Raw genomic sequence first — 27,899 nt, 5'->3', positions numbered from 1 at the left:
CTTTCTTGGCTCTCTTCACTAATTGTGTGTACGAAGAGGACTTTGCACCCAGAAGCTGTTGCTGTGCCTCAGCTGGCAGCCATAATCAACACCCTGCAGGTTGTTGTTTGTGATGCGAGGGTGTTAAACTGTCCCAGCTGTCATCACGCTTACATCCAGCTCTGATAAGAGGTGCTTTGTGTGACTCGCTTCTTTTTTATTTGCCCTACATCCCTCAGTTTACCTCCGTCATTTATTCCGTGCTCATGGTGTCGCGTCGTAATCAAGCTTCTCCCCTTCCACTAAATGACAAGATACATTTCTTTATTTCTTCCCATTTTAGTCATAATTTGTACAAATGAAGGAAGAATACTCTGTATATAAAAGATAAAATAAGTGTGTGACTAGAAAATACTTGTTTTTGTCATAATGCTGCCACCCAGTGGCTGGTTAGAGGATCTTCGGGTACATATCGCTCTCAGTCTGTTTGTTGAAGCAGCCGCTCGAGAGGAAGAGATAAGTAGAGGAAAGCTCTGGTCATAAGGATCTATAACCTGATCTTTATTTGTAAATGACATGTCACTACTTAAACTAAAACCTACACGCCTTCCTTGACCTGAGCTGTCCCACTTTTTTTTAAAACCCCCTCTATTCTCTCGAGCTGCATCTTTGGTTTGATTACACGTTGGAGGAGGCCAGGCAGGGAACGTCAGGCGAAGAGAAGAAGTCGCAGAAGCCTTCCTCGGACAGGTGTCCGTACTCGTTGTTGTAGAAGGTCTGTCCTGAAAGCTGGCTGAAGAAGTTGGGACGGTGCGTGGAGCTGCCGGCGTCACCGCTCCGGCCCAGGGAGCCATGGGAGGCTGTCAGCGGCGTCGTGCTGCTGCTGCTGTCCATGCGACTGAATGAAAATGAATGAAAATGCTGTTTAACAATAAGCAATCTGAGTATTCTGTCTACAGCTACCTGTACTGAAGGTATGCATGCTGGACATGTTAGGTTCATGAATATGAATGGTGTCTCAAAGGGGAAGGTAGTTAAAGACCAACGTAACTCAGGACCATCTTTAAAAAGCTCTAAACCTGTAACTGCTAAAAGTGGAAATTAGGATTTGGTATCAGTCTGGTGACAAATCTTATGAAAGACCAGCTGATCCTACTAACAAATATGCTCTGTGTCGCCTCATGTAGCTTATTTCTCTAACAGAGCTCCATTGTGGTCCAAATTCAGAGAGCCGCAATGGGTGAACATGTGCACTCCATAAATACTAAAAATAGTCCAAAACAAATACACAATGTTGCCCTATTTGAGTTATTCTTGATAAAAACACGACTTTGGATGTTTCTTAAAGCCATTTTTTTTTCTTGTTGGATTCAATGGGGCCCAGTGCCGCAGACAGGGTGGGAAAGTCCAAATGTAATGATGCACACATTGTTGATCTTTTCATGTGATTAGTTGACAATAACAAACATATTGGACATTGCAAGCCTTATTCTGTCTGTGGTCTACTCTCGAGCATGATAATAAAATCTATACATACTTTTTTCTTTTTAAGTAAGGTGGCTAAGACTAACCTGAGGTGGTAATAATGAACCGTACATGATCTAATCAGTGTGTGTACAATTCAGGATAGCATATTGTATATCGTTCTGGTGAAATCCTTGTGTCTGATTGGCCTTTCTGGTGTAATCACATCAGAGCTGCTCTCAAAGGTTCCTCCTACATCTTTGCTGTAAGTAGGAGTGAGTTGCTGGATGAATTAGTTTTATTCTTCCCGTTTTGCAAATCACTTTTTTCTGCTCTTCAGATCATTATTGAGCCTAATTCTCAAACCTGTCAAAGCACACGCTGCATGTTAAGCTGTGATTCTACATTCTAGCAGGAGAGAATGCCGCTTTTCAACCAACGCATTTGCATGAATAACCTTTTTGAGTAGGCACCCCTGTGCTTGTGTTCAATTCTTTCAAATTCTTCGGAGGCCAGAACCATCCCGCTGTCTGTCTGGTTATCCTGGGAAGAGACACAGTGAGACATCATGTGAATGAAAAATGCCTTTGGTTGACCCCGCTGCTATGTCTGCAACTATTTTTGGTAATTAGGAGAAATATATTTACAGAGTCGAATGACATTCACTAAGTGTCACCGGTCACATTTTCAACAGATGATAAAAAGATAAAGAGCTTACTTGAGAAGTTTTCTGTGGATACTTCCCCAGGGGAAACTCGTCAAACGTCTTCACTGTGGGATGGCATAGTTTAGAGGGTCCCACAAACACACAGCCGGCAAAGGGCACGCAGTTATAATACCTGGTCAGGGGGTGCAGAAATGATTATAAGATTATTAACTGATAGAGCCTCTAAATCCCACAAGTCAGATAAGAAACAGTAAAAAACAACATCAAGAGCAGAATAAGTTGAATTTTAATGAAAATAATTGCAGTTTATATTTATATTTTGAATGTGTTGTGAATAGGTTAACAGCTGTGTGATTTGATGATACATCTTCAACCAACAACATTTCTGACCTGGTGTCACGTTTTGGATGGTTGGCACAGGCATGCAACCTTAAGGCAGTAATTCAAGCATTCAATGAAGTGAGCAAGTCCAAGTTTAGGTTTCATGTGGCTGGTAAAGCGCACGGAAACCTTAAACAATGCAATACATTAAATATTTATGGCAGAAACACCATTGGAAAACACAATTCATCCATATATAAATTAAACACTCAAAAACTCAAGATAAAGCTGATCTTAAATCACATTTACAATTATGCTGAGTCCTGATTGGTGCATGCAAGTTCATGACATCATGCGCCTTCAGTGTCCAACCAGTAAGAAGAGCTCAGACAAAAACACAACATCTCTAGTGTGAAATAACTTGTGGTGTGTCCAATAGAAGCTCGTTGTTTATAGGAATAATCTCGACATGAAAAATAGATTTTCGGGACCTTTAAGTAATACAGGATAAACCTGTCTTAGTACCTGGCGGGTAGAGCGTTGCAGGCCAGTCTCAGTTCCTCCTCAGATGGAGGAAGTGATGACGCCTGCGAGAAGCCATCATCCTCTGAGCTTTGTGAGTGGTTCAAAGGTATGTAGTCCTTCCCGTCCTGAAGGGTCCACAGAAAAGATTGAGATTCAAGGATTCAAGGTCGTAAAACTTTTTTCAAAACTTGCTAACATGCGCTAGCTAGAATGAATGTCCTTCTGGCAATGAACTCACGGGGAGGCTGTTGTCCTGCAGCAGGTCTCCCAGGATCTGCACCAGGGCAGGGAAGGTGGGTCTTTCTTTGGGCTCGCCGTGCCAGCAGGCCAGCATGATGCCGTATCTGCCAGCAGAGAGCAGCACCATCACAACAAGAACAACACAAGGACCTCCACTTCCCTGACTCATTAATAAAGCTGCAAATCTGACTCTATTTCCTCTCCTTCACGAACAAGCAAGTCAAAGTTATGATTTTCTCATTTGCCTTTGGTATTGGCACGAGCAATTAAAGGACTATATCTAGGACTAAAAAAGGACTAAATCTTACTTGACAGCAAAAGATAAGAGAACGAATAAATCAAAGTCTCTGCTTACATTTCGGGGGAGGCAGTCTCCGGTGCCCTCATCCGCACGCCATCTTTCAATCGTTTGCAAAAGTCTTCGTCAATCTGTACTCCCGGGTACGGAGAAGCACCTGAGGGAGGATTAAAAGATGAAACAGTCATTAACATGTCCGAGATAAAAAAACAAGTTATTGTGTGTTTGGATAAATTGGTTTAAATAAGATTATTCAATAATTATCTATTGCTTTGGCAAGAACAGAGATTAATACACTTACAGATTTATGGAGGAGATTGTATTGAAACCGTTTGATTTTCATACAAATAACAAAATGAGTGTCTTTACCCAGTGAGAAGATTTCCCAGAGGAGAACTCCAAAAGACCACACGTCACTCTGGCTGGTGTACACTTTGTCAAAGATACTCTCTGGAGCCATCCACTTTAAAGGCAGACGAGCCTGAGAGAACATATGGAGTTCAATGTTTCAATGTTTCATCACAGATGGGTAATAAACCTGGAGCTCAAAAGCGTAGCGATTGTGAGGATGCCGTACGTTGCCTTTCCTGACGTAGTCGGGGTCTTTGTATATGTCTCTGGCCAGGCCGAAGTCACAGATCTTCACGATGTTGCTCTCTGACAGGAGAATGTTCCGGGCTGCCAGGTCTCTGTGGATACACTGCGGATATACACACACACACACACGACCACACACACACATCACAACCATGAGGTGTGCACGTGTGTGTCACTGAATGTTTGCATGCATTGAGTGCACCTTTCTTTCTCTGATGAGTGAATTACAGATATGATATTTGGAGTCCGTACATAGCATTTTCTTCATATTCTGCCACCTTAAAACCTGTGTGTGTGTGTGTGTGTGTGTGTGTGTGTGTGTGTGTGTCAGTTCGTAACTGGGACTGGACTATGTCTCGGCCGGGCAGAGCTCTGTGGAATCACTGCAATAGCTCCAACATCGTTGACGAAGCCGTCAAGTCAACGAGCCCACAGGTTCACGACGGTGAGTCATTTAAAGACAGACCTTCTGCTTAGAGTCCGATCAGATTGTTGATATTCATTATTGATTATGGCCGCTTTTGTTGACACCATTTAAATTACATTATTCACCCGATTACCAGCGGCTTCATACATGAGAGCAGCTCTCCAACAACTAGGAGCAATCCAATAAAACCAAAGATGACAGTTTGCACATTTCTTCACTATTTGGATACAGTACTGATGAATAAAACAAATCTCAGCTTTCTGCGAGAACCGCAAAGCAATCCCAATATGCCCTCTTCAAAGTAATCATCAAATAGAATAATTGAACTGTTCTTTTATAATGAAATGAAATGTTTAACATATAGTTTTTGATTTAAGTGAATTAATTGCAATTCATTTAGAATTAAGATTCTAAATTGATGATGATGGTTTAATTTATTATTTAAATTGTAACCAGATTGTATGTGTTTGTAACATCATTTAATTGAAGTTTTTGTTGATTACAAAATGATTTTTCTTCTGAATCTTTTTCTTGTTTCTTTTTGTCTAATCTAATTTAATCCAGTCTAGCTCCACTTCACACGACTATCTACTCATTAAAATGGATTTCACATTAACCGACAGTGACTGTTCACCTGACAACCAATTACTTTCAATTCAGGAACGTGATGTCATCCATAGCAACGAAGGTCAACCCTTCCCATCCCTTCTCTTAGCTCAGGAGTTGTCTCTGTCCTTCAGTAAAAGAAGCGGTCAGCGGCTTTGTAAATCGATCCTAAGAGGACCCTTGTAACACAATACATAATCTATGTCACATACTATGTAACATACTTTAACACGTTGAGTGGGGCAATAATGCATAACCCCTAGCTTTAAGAATAATAATAATAATAATGCATTTAATTTATATAGCGCTTTTCATAATACTCAAAGACACATAATTAAAACATCCTAAAAGCTAAAAATAAATAAATAAGAATAGCTAAAATACAGGTAAAACAAATAAAACAAATAAATAGGGACTTTGAGTCGCTCGGAGCCTGATAAGAAAACAAAAACAAAAAAACAAACAATCACACATTAAAAGCAGTTCTGAACAGGTGGGTTTTGATTTGGGATTTGAATAAGGAAAGATCAGTGCAGTCTCGGATGAGTTTGGGGAGAGAGTTCCAGAGGGAGGGGGCAGATATGGAGAAGGCTCTTATACCCCGCTTTTCTTTAAAATAACAAGTGAGCTTTTGAATGCAGGACATTTACTTGGAAGAGAGTATTTTTTTAAATCTTGCCGTAGTCCTACTATTATTTAAGTAAAGGACCAAAATATGTCCTTCCCCTCTGCCTGACTCTGTCCTAAGCTATGTCCCGATGCCATATCACATGATAACTGTATACAATATACACATCGTTATGGTATACTGTCCAAAATAGCAAAGTGTATACACTTCTTGTATTCAATCAGAAATTAATGCATTTCAAAGGAAATCAAACTGTGACTTTTGTATGTCACGGCCAAATAAACAGCAAAGAGCAAGCGGCATGCTTTTCAAAAGGTACACAGCTCATGTTTTAGTTCACAATGTTCTGCAGCTGCGAGTAATTTCTCAAGGTCTTGGGTGCACTGCATTATTGGTTTGCGTGTAATGCAAAAAGGTATGGAGTATATTCGATTGATTTATTCTATGCTCCTTGAACACACTGCATATCTTTAATAGCTTAGCTTTAATATACAGTGTGGGATCGTGGTTCATTAACAAGCTCAAAGGACTAACACGCTGAATGATCCAGGCTACAACCTAATGCCTGCTGACAATTCACCACAGCTCATTCACTAAAGTATGTCTTTGTATTGCTGACATTAACCTTTCTGGAGGCCAGGAACTCCATCCCACGAGCCACCTGGAAACTGTAGCAAATTAGATCTTCTATCGTCAGAGGGGTTTTCCACAAGTCCTCCACTGGAGAGAGAAGATGAGAGAACGATCGGTCATGGGAAGAACAAAAGAAAGAGAAATTAAATAATCTGCTCTTGTGAATTCAAGCAGACTCACTTTTCTCCGCCGTAGGATTCTCGTTGGGCGGGTTGGATGACTGACTCTGGGGGCTGATGAGTGGGGAGGAGCGTGGGGGGGGCGGGCCCAGAGCTCTTTGGTCTATTCGACCTGCCTCAATCATCCGTCTCACCTGGCTCTGAGTTTTAGGAGAGCGATCCTGAATGGGGAAACAATTAAACGCATCGCCAACCAAAATCAACAACAACAACAAAAAAGAATGACAGAATACAAGTGTGAGAAGAAAATACTGTTCAATGGAGAAGAAATACAGGCCCAACCAAAGCAAAGGCGATTCTCTCCACATGATCACAGCAGAACAAACCAATAGAAAAGGGTTTTGCTTTAGAGTGTTTTTAATACCCTGTATGGGAGGAAGAACTCTCTCTTTGCTCGTAGGAAGTTAGATAGATTCCCGTACTTGCAGTATTCCACTATCACCATCAGTGGACCTGTTGATACAAACACCTTAATTGTCAGCTTCTATCATGAGAGTATACTGTGTGAAAAAAGGCCAAAGATATTTTAACGCATTTCACATTATTTTCTACTTGATAAAAGTCATTAAACAATCTCTTTTTCACACCACCCGGGATTATTCTTATTATCTGAACGGTTACATTTCTGCTTTTGTTTAGGGTAAACAGGGTTAAACCATTCCAGATGTGCGCTCGACAAAAATGTGCTCTGCGGGTCAAAATGATGTGCTGACATAAAATGAGGTGTGTCAAAGAAAAAGAGAAGCAGATGTTTGTTTTTCTTAGTGGCATTGCTTGAAAAACATGCCGGGGGCAAAACTGATTTGACTAAATCAGAACAAACAACAAAACGTAAAATAGGCACCAAAAATGCAGTGTCAAAAAAACATCCTACGGGAATTTAAATATAATATTCCAAAGATCTCCAAAATCATGACAATCAATTTTTTTATGAGACGTCACGGTTACAAAATTGTCGATATATGCAACATCTTCATTGTAATACGTATAAAGCTCACCATTTGGTTTGGTGCAGGCTCCTAACAGGTTTACTACATTCAGATGGTTACCAATGTGAATCAGTATCTTTAACTCTGACATCAAGGCCTTGTGCTCACTGGCTGTGGCTCCATCTGAAACACACACACACACACACACACACACACACACACACACACACACATTATGCATAAAATACCGCTTGTTTTTTTATTTGTGTGTTTTTTAGGTAACTTTGTGCATCAGGGGCTTCTTACTCAAACACAGAGACAAAACTCACCCTTCAGCATCTTGACCGCCACTGTGTCCAAACTGTTGCTCTTGCTGATGCTGTAGATTGATGCCTCAATTACTTTTCCAAAAGCACCGTGGCCCAAAACCTTTCCTATGTCAGGAGAAAAGAGAAACCACAGAATATTCATGCCTATTGATCTATGCAGGACTGCCTTTGGTGTCATTGCAATACAAAAACAATCGCAGTCAGGAGCAGTTGCAAAATGTAAATGCATCTGGTGTCCATATACACAAGGGGTGTGGACTTAAAATCTCAATTGCAACCAAACATGTTCCCATGACTTGGGAACTGTCGTGGAACAGATGCTTTTCCTCAGGGTATATTAAAAAGCCGCGCTGGGAATGAGCGCAGATTTAACACTTTCCTTGGCAGCGCTTTGCCCGGCTGGCTGTGGTCCAATCTCATGCCATTAAGGATTCTGGAAATGGAAAACTAATTTCATCCTTCTACTTGCTTTCATCCCCGCCTGCATACTTCCTCGCAAACCCCCTCGTTCATCCCAACAGCCATTCGTCCTTTTTTCGCCCACCCTTCCCCGGCTGCTCACCCAGTCGGAATTTGTCTCTGGAGATCTCCCACTGCGAGGAGTCGTAGGGCAGGTATTCACACTGCTCATCCAGAGGCACCTCCCCTGGGTCCATGATGATGGACAGATAGCCCGTCTTTATGTCTGCCGGGTTAACCTGGAGTAACCGGGGGGACAAAGAGCTCACGTCAACAACAACGACTGTCGTGTGTATTGGACTTGGGCAGATGGGCTGTTTTCTCTTCAGTCGTCTAAGACGTGGGAACGTTTCTATCATACTGAGGCTGATGTGACCGCTTTTCTTTGGCGAATAGAAACATCAAAAGTGAATTGTGATCAAGCTGGAAACAAAGCAGATTTTTTTTGTATAGCTCCTGAAAAGTTTGCATCCATTGACAATTAAAAATTCTCCGTCTTATCAAAGTGGCTTCCTCAGAGATATTCATTTAAATGAATGTCACTATCTTTTGCTGAAGTAGGTAACATTATGTTACCTACATAAACACTTGTTGACACACTTGTTTTCTGTTCCTCTAGAATGTGTCCACACAAGACAACTGTCCTGACACACAGACTTGTGCTGTCTGTGCAGCATACAATCAGATCACAGTTGCCCACAAAATGATGGAAAAAGGCTAATTATTGCCTGAGTAAATGAGTTAACTGGCACAAGTGACGAATGGGAAGAGACAAAAAGATAGAGCTACTGTCAGAGAGAGGGGAGGAATTGAGCCATGTCTTCATAACAAGCCATCTCTTAATTATTAGTTAATGACTGTGAATTTGCTGCAGAGCAGCTGTGCGAGACAATATAATAAGTGGCCAAGTGAGGAAAAATAAAAAGCAACTTGGGCCTCATTATAGACGGGCGTTGACTAATTGGACGTGCTCCAGGCAGAGATCAGTAACTCAGCGGGTGAACGGCAGACTCTTGAAGATCAAACAGGTTGTGCTCAAACGTCGACAGACATGTTGTGGGTCAAAGGTTAAAGTACCGTGACGATCTGTCAGTTCCTCTGACAAACCCACAGACACAAACACAGACACACGGTGAAAAGTGGCGCCCTCTGACCCGCTTTGCATTGCAGAAGATGAGGATGAGCAGTGCCCAGAAGAAAACAGCAATGACCCCCGTCCCGATGAGGATCACAATCTCCACATTGGCCTTATCACTTGAACCTTGATAGAAAGAAAGAAAGAAAGAAAGAAAGAAAGAAAGAAAGCCACGCTTAGATGCAAAATGTTTTATCTGAAACCACTACATCACCTCACTGGTCTTTATTTAATCTCTCTTTATTAAATCACTCTTTACCAACTGCAGGGGGTGCTATATTACAAACTACTGATCATTCTTGCAAGCTCGTTACTTTGAAATCTTTATGTTGAATCAATGCTTTAAACAGTCTTTTCATTCAGCTATTTATCAAGGCCACTTCCAGCAGAACCATTCAATTATTCATTCTGAGTATGTTTCAGTCAAAGCTTTTGATGTTAAACTATACACAACAAAAGCACAAAAACTACAGCTGCAGAGAAAAGTGAGAGAGGGCAATGACCAGACATGTACATTTTGAGTGTGAAGATGTGAATTCGAGGGCAACTCTGATTTCAGACCTGCAGAGTGCACTCAAGAAGAACACATGTCAGCGCTGAGTGTGTGTTAGTGGATTCAGGTGTCTTTGGGATCTGTGTGTGTGTGTGTGGCCGGCTCACCAATGACCTGGACGGCGGCTGAGGAGTGGACACAACCGCGCTGATTGCAGGCGGTGCAGGTGTAAATACCGGCGTCCTCCTCTGTAACCCGCTGGATACTCAGCGTGCGGTTTGAGTCCTGCAGTTGGATCCCTGAATAGTGAAACACACACACACACACACACACACACACACACACACACACACACACACACACGGGATCACTTCATCGCTCCACGACACCTCTCACATCATAAACCCAGCAACTTTCTCAAGAGCATGTCTTGAATTCTTGTCACACCTCTGGACTTCAATCTATAAGGGTTCATTTATAATCCTGTCGCCCTGTGAGACGAGCCACATGTCCCAACAGCCCTTCTGAGGGAACCCAGAGCATCAGCTGTCACTCAGACCCATATTGACCCCCATCATCCTCAGATGTTAAGAAGAGATGCACGCTGAGAAAGTTAATGAGCCATGTCTATCGGCCTGCAGGGTTTTATGCCTGTGTGTGGGTGTCTACATGTGCAGTGAATACATCTGTATCCGCGAGTATTCTTGTCACTGGCTGTGTTTGACACATTTGTTCAACAGTACCAGTGGGTGGGAGGTCTGGTGGGCGGTTTTGTATCTGTGTCTGAGCCCATGATGGCGTCTAATAGCTGGATCGACATTCATCATGACTGGAAGTGCAACAAAAAACCGCAACATCTGCCAAAAGTTGACACTCTCTGAATAAATATTAACAAAGCGTATTGTTTCTGCTCGTTTAGCTCAGGTGAACCCATAATGTGATTCCCCTGCACAGAGCATATACTGTCATGAGACATGAGTCCTGCTAAATTAAGATCTAGAGGGGCAGACTTTATGAGTAACAGCAGTTGCACTGTTGCGTAAACGTGTGCATCACCCGTGTAGGTGTGTTCAGGTACCTGACATTTGGTGGAGAGGCTGGTTGTCTTTGAACCAGGAGAGGCGGGGTAGAGGTCGGCCCTCCGCATTGCACTCCATCCGCAGAGACTCGGTCACATTCACTGTTTGGTTGGTGAGGCTGAGCTTGTACCGAGGCGCCTCCGGGGCTTCGGTGAGGGTGAGAGTGAGAGTGAGAGAGAGAGAGAGAGAGAGAGAGAGAGAGAGAGAGAGAGAGAGAGAGAGAGGCCGGAAAGCAGAGAGAGCGAAGGACAGGGAAAAGGAAATTAACATACTGCACTGATGTGAACAGTGCAAAAATATGAGTGTTCACGTACAACGGGTCTTATGGTATTGTAAAAAGGGCAAAAATCCCATTAAAATGTACATCTATCCTCCAGGCGCTGATGCAAGTTTACACAACATGAAGGAAGCAGGAAATTGTTTGTGCATTTCAGCCCTGCAGCGTCTCAGCTCTGTTTACTGTCGATGCATTGCAAACACCAGGTACTCTCTCAATTACATGTGGATGTTGGTCTTGGACTGTGTGGGTTTTGTGAGCGTGACCCCAGCAGCTCAGCTCCGCTGCGACCTGTGTGTGTTTAGTCTGCCAGGGGTTGCACTCTTCTCTGTAATTAACTGTGGTTGATAGAGACAAATCTCTACGCTGGGCGATGTGTGTCTGTCGGTGTCTGGAGCATTCATCTCTTTTATCGCTCACCTTTCACCGAGATGTATCTGAACAGGCACTGTTTCTCCCCGCTGCGCCTGCTCTGAGCCTCACACACATAATGACCCTCATCCTGCAGCTGCACCGAGGGGATGGTGAAGTCCAGGACCCAGCTGTTGGACAGGTCCTGGAAGGAGAGCTGGCCGTCAAGTGTGTACGCGTAGAGGTGCACGCTCCTGCAGTCCAGCTCCTGGTGCTTGCCCTGCTCGTCCTGCAAGGCCTGGGGGTCAAGGCGGTACCACTGCAGCTGCTCGTAGGTGTAATTGTCAGCGCTGCAGCACAGGGACACTTTCTCCTGCTCCAGGGGATTATCCGAGGGCTGCACGTCCACACTAAACCCCTCAGGGATGGCTTTGAAGGTAATGAGAGGGCAGGTGGAGTGATTAGGTAACCTAACAAGACAGAGCTTGTGCACTGGACATGAATGACATTTTTTTCTGACATAAATCCTGTTGCTACCCTTTGTCAGGGGGACACATTTCAATAATCCATCCATGTAGAAAGTAATGCTGAATTGTTTAATGTCATTTTCCAACGTTGTGAGGATCTATTCACCTCTATTCTGATGGACCACAGATACTGTATCTCAACCCTCGACCCACAATTATCTGCATGGCTACATAACACGAGAGGGGATTTTGGCAGAACAATACCTTTAATTATTCAATGTTTTGTGTTCTTTTGTTGTCATAAATCTAAACATACTTACTGGTTACATAGAAGTAGATCAGCCGCTCATCTTTGCCAACTTTGTTTTCAGCAGAACACTTGTACATGACAGACACACTGGCGTTGCCAATGTGAAGCCTGCTCACTACCTGTGGGGTAAGAAAAGGTGGATGAGACTTGAATTCATCTGGAGGAAACACGCATATTCTAAGCAAGTGCAATCTGCTGTAACGTGATCCGTTGTGACCCGACACAAACGAAATCTTCAACAGTAAGCAAAAGCCACTCAGGTGCGTTTTTCTGTTTGTGTGGTCAGACACAAACGCACCGGCATGTGTGTCTGGGTGTGCTCACGACCAGTCCTGACAGGAAGTCTGCAGAGGAAGACTGTTCTAAATATTTCTACTGTGGAAATGGTTTGTGATTGTCAAATTTAGTTATGGAGCTCAGAATGTAGGACGTTTACATAAAAACATCACAGTTCACTTATATAAAAGGCTTCTTTTCTGGGCTCTGTCCTTCATTCATATCAACAATTTTTTCCTCATGTGATTTTTTTTTCTAAATTCATGGATAAGTGGGCTTTTCGCAATCAAGAAGCCGGTGATGAACCTTTTGTCGTCCATCCACCACTTCGACCGTCGTGTCAATGGACCCGATTTCATTCATGGCGTTTTCCAAATGAATGTCCTGCCAGTTGTGACAGTCTGCGATCTTGTCGCTCCGGCTGCTCCTGTCGCGTCGGACCCTGGATAGAAACACAGACACATTCATGACATCTCTTCTCATTGATATGCGTAGCAGAGAGTGGGCAGTGGGGGAGAATTCAGAGGGACATCAAACAAAGACAATCTGAGGTTTTATGAGATGTTTCTTTTCTTTTTTGTCACACACTAGGTTGCATTTCAGATCTGAACATTTGGATCCCAATGCCAAGATAATAATGCTGTGTCCTGGCACCTAATGGAAATACTATGATATCAATTCCTGGTATAAAGATCCATATGTGTGTGAACACCATAGCAGAACTAATGAAACATGTAATGGAATTTTGTTTTGAATTTTCCTCGAAAGGCAACACTCAAATATTAGCAGAAAGGTACTCGGGTCAATTCCATATTACAATCTGCATAGTGTACAAACAGGACACGCACTTGATAAATAAATAACAAATAGTATTATTCATATGCACAAATCCATTATTTGTGAAATTTGTGGAGGATATAACCTCTTTTGATTCCCTCAGAATATTTTATTATCAACAAGCTGCTGGTTGTGACCACACACACACACACACACACACACACACACACACACACACACACACACACACACACACACACACACACACACACACTTTTGTCCCTTGAAAGAACATTGCATTGATTCACATTCATTTAAAGACTTTCCCAAACCTTAACAATAACCACAAACAAGTCTTCTTTTTGGGGAACAGGGTTTAGTGACATAAAAGGAGTTTAAATTCTCCAACTGCACACATGTTGTTGTTTTTTGTAGACTGATATATTTTAGCCATGCTAAAGAAGTATGTGCCGCTCCTTGACAAGAAATAGTCCAGCACATAACCACATTGTAAGGTTTTACACCTTTTTGTACGGATTAAACAAAAAAGGTATGATGTGTTTATTAGTGAGCTTCAGAGGTGCTGGAAGGCCGGGCTCGCTGTTTCCAGTCTTCATGATAAGCTCAGCTATCGTGTCTTGGCAGAAGCTTCATATTTAATGTATAGACATGAGAGTGATATTGTTCTAGAGTGTCCTCATCATGTGTCCACTGGCCATTATTGTTTTCTTTCTTTTCACCGTTTATCCTGTTCAGCCGATCCCAACTGACAGGGTTCACCCTGGACAGCTCGTTGGACTATTGCGGGGCTGACACATATATCGGCAGACAACAATTCACGGCAATTTTACAGAGTCATCAATCAACCTAAGCAGCATGTCTTTGGACTGTGAGGGGAAGCCGGAGAACCCAAGCTGACACGGGGAGAATATGCAAACTCCACAGAGAGTATTATAGTCTAGCCCGGGAATGTCAGTATAGGACACTTCAGCATGCAGGTGGACTTCACCACATGTGAATCAAATTTACTTTATTCTTAAATTTGATACCAAATAAATAAAAGCTAATTCGGTGTGGCTATGCGATGCAGCCAGGAGAGCCTTGCTGTTCTTCTTGAATGTTCTCCTGCGGGCTTATTAGTTGGAATGCTTCAGCTACGCTGAATCGCTAATCTTTGTGCCCACAGTGACTCGCCATACATTAAGGTAGAGAAATGATTTAAAGTTTAAAACGTTAACAAAAGGATGGAGCTTATTTGCCCAATTGGACATTTTTTCATAGCTAGCACAGATTAGATGGAATCTTTGTTCGGGTTTCTGAAGATTTCCGGGCTGTTTCAGAGTTTATAATGGGAGTTGATGGCACGGAATGTTCAGATCTAGAGTGACAGAGCCAACTGCTAGAGTGAGAGGGAGCAACCAAAAGTCCTAAAAAAATAAAATGTATTTTGCCACAAGTCTCACAATTTTCACTCTTTTTACACCATTTATGGATCAAAACGTAGAGAATCTTGTGCTGGTCCTCACATGTGTCGATGGAATCCACAATGTTTCCCACATTTGTCAGGAGAACCCTTAACGAGGGAGCAAGTCCACCTCTCTGCCCCATCCGATGCCATTCTAAAACCGAGCCACATTTTCTTTTTGAAAGAAGTGAGAGCACTTTGTGAACTGTGATTAAGCCGTCATATCTAAACCCCAAAACACATTTAAGGACACGTAAACGTTCACAAAAGCCTTGAGCCGCTCCTAATGTCCACACTTTTGTGATCAGAGTTATGGTTTACTGTGACATTCCACATTTTGACAGGTTCTTTTTCATGAAATACCCAGATTAGTCAGACACACAGCTGCTTCAAATGAGCTAATCAGGGCAGCTTTACCAACACCATGGCAACCAGTGAAGGAAGCTAGCTATATATAGTAGCCACACCACATTTTCTAGTTAAATGATTACTGTATACACCAGCATAGGTCAAGACAGCCATGCCTCAATCGGCGCCCATGAAATGTCACATGAGACAGAAAAGAAACTGAAGTTGAGCTTAATCTGCCACTGTTGTGTGTTTCTGATTGTATGCTCATCTATAAAAGGTCAAGAGAACATCAATAACTTGGAGGAGATGGCGAGGGAATATTCGAGGGATTTTCAACAGTACCAGTCTCAACATGTTGTGGGATTTAGTGGAGACGAAGAAGGGGAGAATAGACAGAGGGCGGCGCCTGATAATAAGTGTGTGGGTGAGTGTGTGTCAGTGTTATGTGTGCATTTCAATTAGTATTTTCCTGTGTGTCAGAAATTGAGAGCTGAACCATGGCGGAACCGCGTGGGGGAAGAAGCAGGTTGGAGATTGAACAGACACGCTTTCCTTTCGTCCTCTTTCCTCTATTTACTTCTATTCCATCTTCCTCTTCATCTCTGCTCTTTTCATCCACCTCCACATGTCTTGCCTCGTCACCTCTTTCTTCATCATCCCCTCCCTCTCTTCTTCACTCAGAGCCGGTGGATAATTTCAGACTGACCTCTTCCTCTTATTTGGTCTTCTCATAACGCCTAATGCACTGCATCCCCCGACTCTCTTCTTTTCAATCCCGTTCAATCAAACCGTATCTGCTCCCACACTGGTTACACACAGTTTGTGAGAACTCTCTGCTCTGTGTGTGAGTCTGTGTGGTTTTTCTTACAGTCTGCTCTGGGTGCTGTTGAGGACACACGGGCCCCAGGCCCTCCACTGCCAGCTGACTTCGGGAGCAGGGAAACCATAGGCGGTGCATGTTAGCGTCTGGCTGCTGTCACTGGGGTAAGGACTGGACGGATCAGCCACTTCTTTCTCATGGATCTGTGGGGGAACTGGGTCAGAGGAGAGACAATCAATCACTCCATTCAGTCAGGTATAATATCTAGGGTCCCAGACATCCCAGTGTTTGTTTATTAGGCAGAACAAGAAAACACCCTGTACTAGTTGTCAGTCACAGGACTAATGCATATAGAGAGAAAGCCACCCTCATACTCCCCAAACTGATGTTTGAGAGGAAACTAAAACATGAGAAGAAAGAGGGAATCAGAGAAGATACAAATTGAACACACAAATGCACTTAGGGGTGATTCCAGTCTCCACTTCTACTTCAACCAGTATGATGACATCAGAATGTGGTGCAAACTTGAATCAGACATAAGTCTGCACAAGAAAATATGTTTACAGTGATGACCTCTGCTCAATATTCCAAGGAGAGTTAAAGGCCAAGAACGTCCTTGCTAGCAATTACTTTTTTTAATGCCATTATCTTTAGATTAAAAGTTAATTATTTTGTTTTTTCAAGAAAGCTAAAAGCGTTTCCTCTTATTATTTATAATGTGTATCTGAGATCAGGAGTACAATGCCAGCATGCATACTTAGATGACGGTCCAATCAGCTGTAGTGCACCAATATCACGGAGGGTATATATAAAGATTAATTGGAGTACAGGTAGAAATGTGAGACTTTCACTTTGGGATATATCTGTCGGTATGTTGTAAGAGATGTCCTCAACTCAAATGAATATCAGACAGTCAGAATTTCTTCTTCCAGCAACCCAAAAATCAAAGATTCAATTTCCCCACAGTTTAGTGATATTTTCTTTTTAATTCACAAGGGACACAGGTTACATGTGTTATACTTCTTGTAAATATCATCCAATGAATCTTATTTCCATATATGTATTTTTTATACCCTTTGTGAACCCAAAGAAGCAAGTACACCTCGTTCACTGTTTTTTACTGAGCGTATACGGACTGACTAGTTACCGTTAACGACAAGCGTAATGTTGAGCCTCCTCTCCAGCGCAGCGGCCCTGTTCCTCAGCACCACCGTGTAGAGCCCTGAATCCTCCTGACAGACATCCTTAATCTCCAAAGCATGGTTAAGGTGCATCCTCATCCTTTTCATCCTGAACTCTTGGCGCTGGTTTATCAGCTGTCCATCTTTATACCTGGACACAAAGCACAGCTGGTACATTACAGGATACCCTCCAGCTGCAGTGCTCTGCCTCGAAATTAATCTGTAAACCTGAGGCCAAGTTATCGGATATTACCCATTAAACTTGATGAATACACCAGAGTCTCATCTCACCATTGTGTTTCTGGCGTAGGGAAGGCAGACACATTAACTTGAAGTTTGAATGACTTCTGGCCGGCTGTTACCTCCATCACTGGTCCATTTCTGTAGTTGAGGCTGATAAATGGCTTTTCTGGAAGAAGAGAAATTCACATATTTACAGTCAGAGTCTCAAAGCTAAAAGAATACACCAACAAACTTCTCTGCATCAAAGACTCACCCCCTGTAGGCTTAAGGCTTGATTCAAAATGTCCAAAGAGACTTCTCAAATCCCTTATCCTCTGTTTATCCCTCGCCATCTTCACTTTATTGCTTTGCCAATTAATTGCTTAATACCCAAGGAGAGGTTTGAGAAATTTCTGTGGATATTTCAACACATTTTCTTGCTGAGACTCTGGGTCACCATTGGAATCAGAGCCACTAAATATTTTATAGATTTGGAGTATTCCTTTTAAAGTAAGACTATATCATTTTTTTCAGGATATTAATTATTTATCATTCTCTTGTGTAATGTATAAGTAATAAAACACCCCTGCTCAGTTCAACGCCCTCAGGACGATTTCCCAGTAGATGACAAGTAGCTTATGGTGGCTAATGTAAGCTAAGCTTGGTAGCAAAGTAAAGCTACATTGATATCGCTCTATAACGGAGTCGGCTACTTACTGTTACACTGTACTACTGTTACACTAGTACTGTTACATTTGAGCTTTTACTGACATAAATTAAAAGTTACATAAGCATTATTTGTTTTTAGCCATGCTAGCAGCATGGCAGTTTGTTCAAAACTGAAATATCTCTATACATTTATTAGATAAACTACCAGTTATTTGGTCCAGATATTCATGTGCCCTCCAGGATACATTTTGGTGATACCTTATCTTTTCATTAAACGCTATTAGGTCATGTTAGCATGCTAATGCTGGTAAACATTTCACCTGCTTAAAATCATTATGTTAGCATCTTGTTACTTAATTACAGCATCCGAGAGCTGCTAGCATAGATTTGGTATTGTTATTATGTACATATACTTATATTTAATGTAATATTTAGACTAACAGACTAATCTATTGAGCAAGAGGAAGGCCACGTAGTAAACAGGACTGCTCTGAGTGCGCCGCTTACCATAAACTATGACCTGAGTGTGTTGGGTTTGTGTCGTGTCCGTGCTGGTGACGTTGCAGCTGTATGGGCCGGTGTCTGTGACGTTGACACTGTGGATGGTCAGGATGCGAACAGCCTCTGTGGCGTGAGACAGAGCTTCACGGTGGGGCTTAGTGTCCTCCCAACTGTTGGGCTAGTGAAGGAGAAAGGAAATTTAGGTTTTCATTTACTGGTGCTGTTCGAGGTGCGACCAATTGATGCTGATATGTACCTGTTTGCGAGGGTAAGACCACTGAATGTCCACTCCAGCATCAAACTCCACCAACGCCGTGCAGTTCAGGGTGAGGGCCTCCCCCACCATCAGCTCCACCGAGCCCTCAGGAAACAGCTTGACATCGTAAATCTGACTTCCTGTAAGGGAAAAGAGAAAAAGGGGGAGGTAGAAACAGAGGGACAGAGGGAGGGGAGACAGTGAGAGAGTTCACGGTGAAATCGTCAGCAGTGTTTCCTTCCTCTCAGGACCAGAGGAAATTACTTTCCTTTGGACCAGAGGAGCAATCCTACTATAAAGAAGCTGGTTATCACAAGCTCGCACTAACTCCATGCATGTGACAAGCCATATATATATATATATATATATATATATATATATATATATAGAGTGAAGGAAATTAATGTGGAATACAGAGAAACCTCAATTCAAGACAAGACAGAAAAAGCAAGAACGCTTTGGACATCATCCAGTGTCTCTGATATGAAAGCCACCTCTCTTTTGGAAACGACATGGGGTGTACAAAAAAAAACATACGCTGGTGATGTCTGTACAGCAGACTGTGATTGCCTGATTGTTCAACCGCTCCATTCGCACTCGGAGTGAAGACTCGCTCTGGGTTTTTCCTATGACTGATGTTGCTGTTGCTTTTGGCCCGGCAGCGTCGGGTATGAGTTTCCTTTCACCCTCTGGAGTGAGAGGTGAATGATCTCACACAATATAGTAAAGAGCCTCTGGGTCCCTCCGAGTTCAGTTGCAATGAGTGGGAACCTCCATAAGCAATCTCTTAGTTTCCTACAATTTAATTATCCCTTCCCTTCCCTCCCTTTTCTTTTTAATTCTGCTGGCATAATGGCACACGTCCTCGCATAAAAAAAGAAGTTGTATTATTTCGATGGAAAAGACATAATGAAATCAAATCCTTCAAATTGTCAGCATTAAAGCGTAATTGCCCACTTGCTGCCATGCAGAATTACCGCGGCAGTGCAGTCACCACCTTTGATTTCCTTGTTCATTTCCCTTTACACAAGAGCAGGGCTTCAAATCTAATTTAAATATTTGTTCAGGGACAGTTACGTTTTTGTAGCTGCTGTAGTTACGGCTTTTATGATCCTTAATGTATTTGATGGAGCACAAGACGAGACTGAACCTTTAAACCTTCACACAGATAAAGTGTTTTGTACCTGTCATGTGGATCAGGTAGTTGGTAGACTGATACTCTTTGCCTCCCAGTGTGGCGACACACAACAAGCTGATGATCATCGGCACACTGTCCACGATCTGTCTGGGAATAGACCAGCCTCGCTTGTTGTCCCATGTCATCCCGCTCTTCTCCAGAGGCATGGGATACTGAGATGACACACATGAATTTCTCGAGGTCAGATGGTAAATTAAATCATTGACGGCCTCTATTGGAGGAACAGCCTGTGAGTGAAGTCTGTGAAGAGTACAAACCGCGTGGAGAGTGACGTTCAGATCCGGCACTGTGACCAGACATGGTACGATGACATGGGTGGTGAAGCGGGTGATTAAAATGGTCCCCAGGTCATTCTCGGGGCTGTAGCTGTGTCTCCTGAGGAAGGGCTGCTCGGGGTCTGGGTGCAGACAGAAACAGGGAGCTGTTAAAGGGTATAAGCCTGATTCCAGACACAACAATAGTTACCTATTACCAAGGTAACTTCAGGAGCAGACAGCCACATATCTGAAAGCCTGATAATGACCGCCTCAAAGACCCCCCAATATATGTAGAGTTTATTGTGATGACCATGTAATGCAACAGATTAGTGTGTCCTGACACAGTAAATAGCATTACGAACTGCTATTACATGTCGGAGAGAGAGATAGAAAGCCGAGGGGTTTATTCCTCCTATAAACAGCGTTACAATCCCAAGCTGTCCGTTAGTGGAAGATATCTCTTCTGGGTTTCTCTAAACCTTGACGGTCCCCTTTTGATTGTCTATGGCTCAAAGATACTGTTGCAGGGGGACTTTGGGAGATGTCAAAGCAATTGTGTCACCAATTTAAATTGCAGCTGTTATCTCCTAAAACCTCATATTCCTACAGCATGAGCACACACTATTATAAAAAATGCTTATATTTTAGACAATACCAGCGACTTTTGTACAGCAGCCCAAGATGTTCTGTGTCTACTGCCTGCTTTTATTCTCTTTTTTCAGTTTTCTCATGATAAGAGTTTTTTTTCTGCGTCACTCAAAGTTATGACTTCAATCATCTGCAAGGCCAAACACAAGTTCCTATTTAGAGGCTTATATTTCAGCCCCGTGGTGGTCTAAATACACCCAGGTAACAGAAGTAATACACAACCCCTCCACAATAAATCACTGCAGATATTAGAGTTAATGTGGGTTTCTACAAGGATTTGCAAACCATCAGGGATATGAGCCTGGGTATGAGTGTGAAAAGGTGTGTCTCAGAGGAAGTGTTTGTGTATTTTACATGAGGCTGCGCGTGTGTGTGTGTTTGTGTATATATGTGTGTGTGTGCAATCCCATTGCACATACACTACAAACATGAACACTAGTGTTTTGCGTGTCCTGGTGTTTAGATGTGCAGCAGAGACGGGGTAAAGGGGCGACGTCTGCCTGTCTAACTCGATCCACATGCGTCGCTTCCCGTGCCGCCACACGCTAGTCTAATTTATGGCTGCGATTTCATCTGCTGCTGATCAGCCTCCTGGTTAGATCTGTGGAAACTGTTTTGGCACCTTGTCAAAGGGGATAAACAGGCGTTTCACTTGAGTGGACTGGCCAGCAGGATTCCCTGACATGACAATCATGTGTCTCTCCCACTCTCCCCATCCTATACTTTTCTCCCACAGCACATTGAGCGAGGTGAGGAAAAGTAAAAAAGGCAAGCCTTAACACAGAGTCCTAAAGTTGGTCTAAAATAAAGAAAGAAGGAGAGATCGCTCTGAATACTAATGTCATATGAGACAATGTGAAACCAGGGGAGAGAAGATTGTTATCAAAAGAAAATGCATGATAAGTCTCATGAGAAGGTGAATTAAAAGGTGAGCTGCAGCTATATTTCAATATAAATACATGTATAACATAGTATTTGTCTAATTAGAAAAAAGCACTAAGCTGCTAATTCCTACCTCTATCAAACACTTTGCATCTCTAATTTCCGAAACATGAATCGCCCCAGCTTCCTGCTCATTACTGGGGCAACAACTTCTTATAATGCAGGGGCTGCTTTGACATTGAAGTCAGTCAAAAAGCAGATCTGTTTTGCAGCAGTTTTGTTTTTCATGTGAACCTCCCAAGGAAAAGAGAAACTGAAGACCAAAAGGGTCTACACAGTCAAAGAGCTGCAGACCTGGTCGGACGGAGATGAATCACACTCTCAAGTTCAGGCAGCAGAATGACCCAAAAACTGCAGACTCACTACGATGTGAAATGGATTTCTAATTAGAAAATCAAACTATTGTTTGGAAATAAGGAGTTTGGTGTGGGTGTGTGGCAGTGTGACTCACCCCTGACGAAGACATAAACACTGACGGCAGTGGTGCCGACAATGATGGCCTTGACATCCTTGTAATAGCAGCGATAGTAGCCTGTGTCTTTGGCCCGCGCCCCGGTCAGGACCAGCCTCTTGCAGTACGGCCTCCCAGGCTGCCCCAGACACTCACTGACCAAGGCAACCCTATGACCAGGGGCCCTGGGGGTCGGCAGCTGGGCCTGGCGGTTGGTTTGCTCCTGTCCCACCAGAGTCTGATCAGGCCAGGCCCAGGACAAAGTGTGCTGTCCCCTGAGCAGATGTTAGGCCCGGACACAGAACAAAGTAGACGTTAGTATGAGCTTCAGGGTGATTAATCATCATCCACGAGCAAGATGTGAAATAAAATGGTAGGTTTAAAAAAACTCTTTCAATCTACATATGGATACCTTTCACTCAGACTTGAAATGATGATTTTAAGTATTTTCAAAATTAACTATATTTTGGAATCTGTATTATTCACATTCTTCCAGTTACATAATAATTGTAAAAGATGTGTTTGTGTTTGTGTTTGTGTCCATGCGAGCGGATACCAGTGTGCATGTGTACATCCACACATCCTTGTTTGCTTTGTGCTTTGTCACATAAATTCTTTATGAGCGAGATTGAGTGGAAACACAATGACTGTCTGAAAACTGATAGACTGATTTCACCATCAGCCTCCACCAACTGCAAATACCCAATTTTGCAGACAGAACCAAAATGTTATGACTCGAAATGAGTGCAGAAAATCTCAGAGGGCAATATAAGTGCTCGGAGGGTTATTTTCCAACCCTTGTGAATAGCATCTTTCCGTCCAGATTTTAGAAAAGTGTACATTGTTAAAATGAAATTGTCTGAAATGAAACTTCCTCTCCCAGGAGATTGGGAGTGCTGGTTTACATGCAAACAACTATATAAGACCTCTTTTGGAAAAAGTCCAACGATATCATGAGCTTTCTTTATTTTTTTACTGCATACACAAAATGGCCAGTGGAGTGACAGCTTGGCAGCAGGCAGCGAAGCAGAGATCTCATAAGGATGGTCATTATGGGTGAATTCATATCTCACTTGGTTTCAGTGTTTGCTGTGTTTTAGAACAAAAACAGCTCTGTGCGTCTCATAAGACAGGGTCTTTTTTTCATATGGAATTGGATGCATTACAAGAGGGTCTGAGGATAAAGGATGTTGTATGTTGCACACATGTTATGCCCAAGTTCCTTCAGACTTCTTTAATAAAATGTATTTGAATTGACTAGTTTCCATCAGAGACACGAGGCACACAAAATGCCACACTGAGACTGTTTGATGGAACAATGTATCAGTGGTGGAGGAGCTATTCAGAGTACAATAGCAACAGCATCCTGTAAAATATTCCACAAGGAAAAGTACGGCATTGAAAATGTTATTTAAGTAAAAGGTACTGAAGTAGTAAAGTATAAAAAAAAACTCTCATTAAATGAGCAAAGCTGTTCACCCGATGATTATTTTCTCACTTAATTGTTTGGTCTGTAGTATGTCCCTCTTTTGTTTTATACTGTAATTTAAGGCACAAAAGAAGGAGAACGCCTCACATTTGAGAAGCTGACTCAATGAAATGTTTCGCATTTTGGATGAAAAATGTTCAAAAGTTCAAAGTCTCCTGCCTTTAAAAGCTTGATTGGGGGAAGTCAGAGAGCACAACTCTATATTTTTGAATGGCCCTTTCAGGTTGTGCAAAGTCCACTTAACGAATAGATGTTATTTTGTATGAGGGGGTTGGAAAAAGAACTGAACACTTGACAATGGTTCAGGCAGACTGACAACTGGAAGGGCAGTACGAGACTAAAATACCCCTGAGCTACGGTGCAAAAAGAAGAGAGGAAAAGAAGTTGGAGAAAATAACTGCCGGCTTTAAAATGTGTGCAGAATTCAAGAGGAACAGGTTCTGCACAAACGTGCCTAACAGACTAGAATTAACAGTTGTGTTGCTTTAGCAAATCTATTCCTCAAACTGAACAACAAAAAGAAGGTTTGAGTAGAGTTAGTGCTACTCAGCTGCAATGCGAGACGACTTCAGAGGGCCCAAAGAAAAACCAAAATGCCAAAATTCCCAAAATGTTAAGAGCCCAATTACATTGTTGTAGATCATCAATTATTAATGATCACTTATGCTTTGCTGGACTGGAAAATGGTTTTGGGGGGAAATTTTGTGGGGAAATGGTACCAAAAGTATTCTCCACTATCATGCAACACTGTGGGGACATTGACTATGTGGGAGTTTGAATCATAATTCTTCTTTTTGGGGCCAACACTATTTCAAATGAAAATAATGCCTATAATATCTCTTTTAAAATGAAACCATTATTGAAGGAAAGAAGAAAAACATACATTTGGGGTAATTATGATGAATAAGTAAGAAGCCTGAAATAACAAACAGCAAGTCATGCACAAGTACACATACGCACTCCCAAACCCGAGCTGCACATGCGCCCACATACCTGCATGTAATGGTGAGTTTTTGGTGCACTGGAATCACTAGGTCTTCTTTGGCGCTCTCGAGGATGGGTGGAGTCATAGAAAAGCCAATCACCAGACCTGAGGGAGGCAACACAGCAACTGCATTAGAGTCAGGGCCGTGGTTTTGACGGAGCTGCTGGTGGGCTGTCAAATCTCCCGAACACATCAGGAATCTGAAATCCAACATGACAGCAGCTCAGACAGCACGTTGTTTATTACATTTACAAGCTGGAAGGCAATCTGCCCCTGACGCTGCAGTATACACCCAGACACAGAAATCATGACCCACTCATGAGGCGGTGCTGTTCGGAGCACCTCGCTTCCACCTCCGAAACAGCCACAAAGCCACCGTTTGCGCTTGATTCATTACCAACGTGTTCGCTTGGCTTTTGCTTACTGACTATTCCCGGCCTAGAATGTCATTACCATCACGGAGTCCCCTCAGGGTGCCATTAGCACTTAGTCAGACTCCACACCCACAGTCTTTCATATATAAAAATGCCACCATGACTTATGCCCCACCTGTATATCATTAGATATAAAAACACACATACACATACACACGCACAAACACACACACACACAGCGATAGCACAGAGGGTGTGTGAAGGTGGAAAGGCTTTCTTTGTATTTATGAAAGCAAATGATGACCACTCTTCACATCAGACTCAGTGTTTGTTGTTTTAAGTCATTGCGATACGTGAGCAGTATTCATTGTATGTATTGTGGCACTTTCCCAGCAAAGCAAACAAAGTGGGGGGAGGGAGGGGGAGTGGAGTATTCAAGGACAAACACAGCAGCAAGTTAAACACCTGAAAGCAAATATTGAATATTTTCACATTTTAATCGTTACTCCCTTTTCTAGGCTAGATAACAGACTTCAGCCTCGGCAGCAGAAAGACAGTAAGAATGATTTCACGAATCAGTCGATTCCAGCTGCCAATCAAAACCCAGAGCTCTGGGCAGCTGTGATTCGTGTAGACGAGCCTCATCCCTCCAACACATCCTGCTGCCCAGGGAGCACAATAGAGTAACGTTATCTCATGTAAATATTTTGCTAATCGTGTTTACGGTAAAGGCTGATCCTAATGGAAGGAGACTAATCCACCTGGGTTCCTTCAAATCCTGCAAACAGACACAAACTCAGACTGACCACTCAACTTGACTCTGAGTGGTCAGTCTTGAATACAGTACAGTACAGCCTCGCTTTCAAGGAGAAAATACAAAATCAAGGTGTGTGTGTGTGTGTACATGTAATCAGTTAGTTTGATCATGACAAATGCAGGGGTCTGTGCCAAACTATTTCTTGGCCTGAGGTCTCTGGTGGTTGCCCGGCAACTTCTCAGTGATGACAAAACTCAGCGTTCCCTTTTTTGTTGGGATTAAACCAACAAGATAAGTGACATGCTAATTAGTGTGCTCTAGGGGTGCTTTTAGGCAAATGCCATTGATTTTCCACATCAAAGTCTGTTTACAGGTTTAAGGGGGTACTACTGCATGTGGTAAAAGGTTGGATAAATCCTTTTGTCCCCAGAGGGAGCTGTGCAAAGTCTGATAAAATCCACTCCTCAGATCTGCTTGAGGCTGGAGCGCTTCGAGGACACATTAGCTGCTATTAGCAGCACCATAGACCCAAATCGCCGACTCAAGCTGTCGGCAGTTGAGTTGCATTGTGGGTATCGCAGGCAGTTTTTGACAAGGAAGAAGAATGCGTGCAGATAAAAATGTATCTGCTGCATCGATTTGGATTATTTTGTAAATCTGACAATACATTTGTGGAATCCTCTCTTAACCAGTTGTGGGTTATCTACTCTATAGACACGAGTCACATGTATATCTCCTCACATGTATCACAGTTGAGTCAACAAAACCACCAAGCAACCTCTGTTGCTGTCTTCGCATGGATATTAAAGTGATATGCTAATTTACAATCACAAGAAAAAACTTTAACTGTGAACGAGTTGATATCACCGTGCCAGAAAAACAAACATGTAGTGGAGGTCCATTATCATTCCCAGGTTGGCTCCCAGCGGGGTATTCCTTCCTTGCTCTTTCAGAGATCTTTAACTCTGCCCCAGAGGAGAGGCACCATCCTCTCAACATATTTGTTCAGCTGAACACAACACCACCCTCAGTCCCAACCCCACCCGTCTGCACCACAACACAGCTATGTCCACCTGAAATGTTGTGGGCTCGTCTGTAGCTTCCCCAAGAGCCACAGACAAGGGGCAAAGTGTGAAAGGAAATTCCTGTCAGGGCCGCTAACATCTTCACAACAGCAAATGTCTTTCACACTCACGGGACGAGAACAAGAGGGATCATCTGCTCGAGTTCAATCTTGAGGCACATGCAGCAGAGAGATGCGCTCTGGATCCTCCACAGCTTCCTGTTAAGGTTTCAGACCACTATGGAAAGCAGACCTGGATGTTTTTCTCTGGCTGGAGATGGACTCCATACTGTATGTCAAAGCCTGAGAGCTTATGTATTGCTGTAGGACATTCAAATGGCTCAGAATAAAAGAAGATACTTTTTGATATTTTACTACCAGCAGTCACTGTGGTTTCTTTTGAACCACAACTGCAATCTCTACCTTACACTTACCTGTCATGGTCTCTGCTGCCTCTCCCCCTCCTGGCTGTTTTCCCTTCATTGTGTTTCCCGTTGGTTTCCTGTGTCGTGTGTGCGTGTATGTGTGTGTAAGTGTGTATATGTGTGTGTGTGTGTGTGTGTGTGTATGTGTGTGTGTGTGTGTGTGTATGTGTGTGTATGTGGGTGTATGTGGGTGTGTGTGTGGTGTGTGTGTGTGTGTGTGTGTGTGTGTGTGTATGTGGGTGTGTGTGTGTATGTGTGTGGGTGTGTGTGTGTATGTGTGTGTATGTGTGTGTGTATGTGGGTGTGTATGTGGGTGTGTATGTGTGTGTATGTGTGTGTATGTGTGTGTATGTGTGGTCTCTTCATTCCCTCCTGCTGCCAATCAACCTGCACACCTGC

The 27,899-nt window shown here is 42.8% G+C and overlaps 1 protein-coding gene across 1 annotated transcript; it reads right to left on the bottom strand.

Annotated features, from left to right (window-relative positions):
• Positions 1-627: 627 nt before the first annotated feature.
• flt4 (fms related receptor tyrosine kinase 4) lies at positions 628-27,558 on the bottom strand. The gene is made up of 30 exons (XM_034544172.1): positions 27,510-27,558; positions 24,890-24,986; positions 22,408-22,682; positions 20,367-20,506; positions 20,096-20,261; positions 18,912-19,051; positions 18,662-18,833; positions 17,555-17,672; positions 17,230-17,414; positions 16,131-16,296; positions 12,976-13,111; positions 12,404-12,512; positions 11,686-12,045; positions 10,988-11,134; positions 10,077-10,208; positions 9,436-9,542; positions 8,385-8,520; positions 7,823-7,927; positions 7,563-7,676; positions 6,929-7,017; positions 6,566-6,725; positions 6,378-6,472; positions 4,072-4,194; positions 3,864-3,975; positions 3,552-3,651; positions 3,195-3,300; positions 2,957-3,081; positions 2,162-2,282; positions 1,901-1,986; positions 628-877 (listed from the first exon to the last, which is right to left on the bottom strand). The coding sequence occupies exons 1-30, from the start codon at positions 27,556-27,558 to the stop codon at positions 658-660; spliced, it is 4,191 nt and encodes a 1,396-aa protein (XP_034400063.1). The 3' UTR covers positions 628-657.
• Between the last annotated feature and the right edge of the window lie 341 nt (positions 27,559-27,899).

The sequence above is a fragment of the Cyclopterus lumpus genome, chromosome 10, assembly GCF_009769545.1.
Source record: "Cyclopterus lumpus isolate fCycLum1 chromosome 10, fCycLum1.pri, whole genome shotgun sequence".
In the NCBI taxonomy this organism is placed as follows: domain Eukaryota; kingdom Metazoa; phylum Chordata; class Actinopteri; order Perciformes; family Cyclopteridae; genus Cyclopterus; species Cyclopterus lumpus.
Note: the sequence above shows the minus strand (reverse complement) of the source record. Positions and strands in the feature narration are given on the sequence as shown.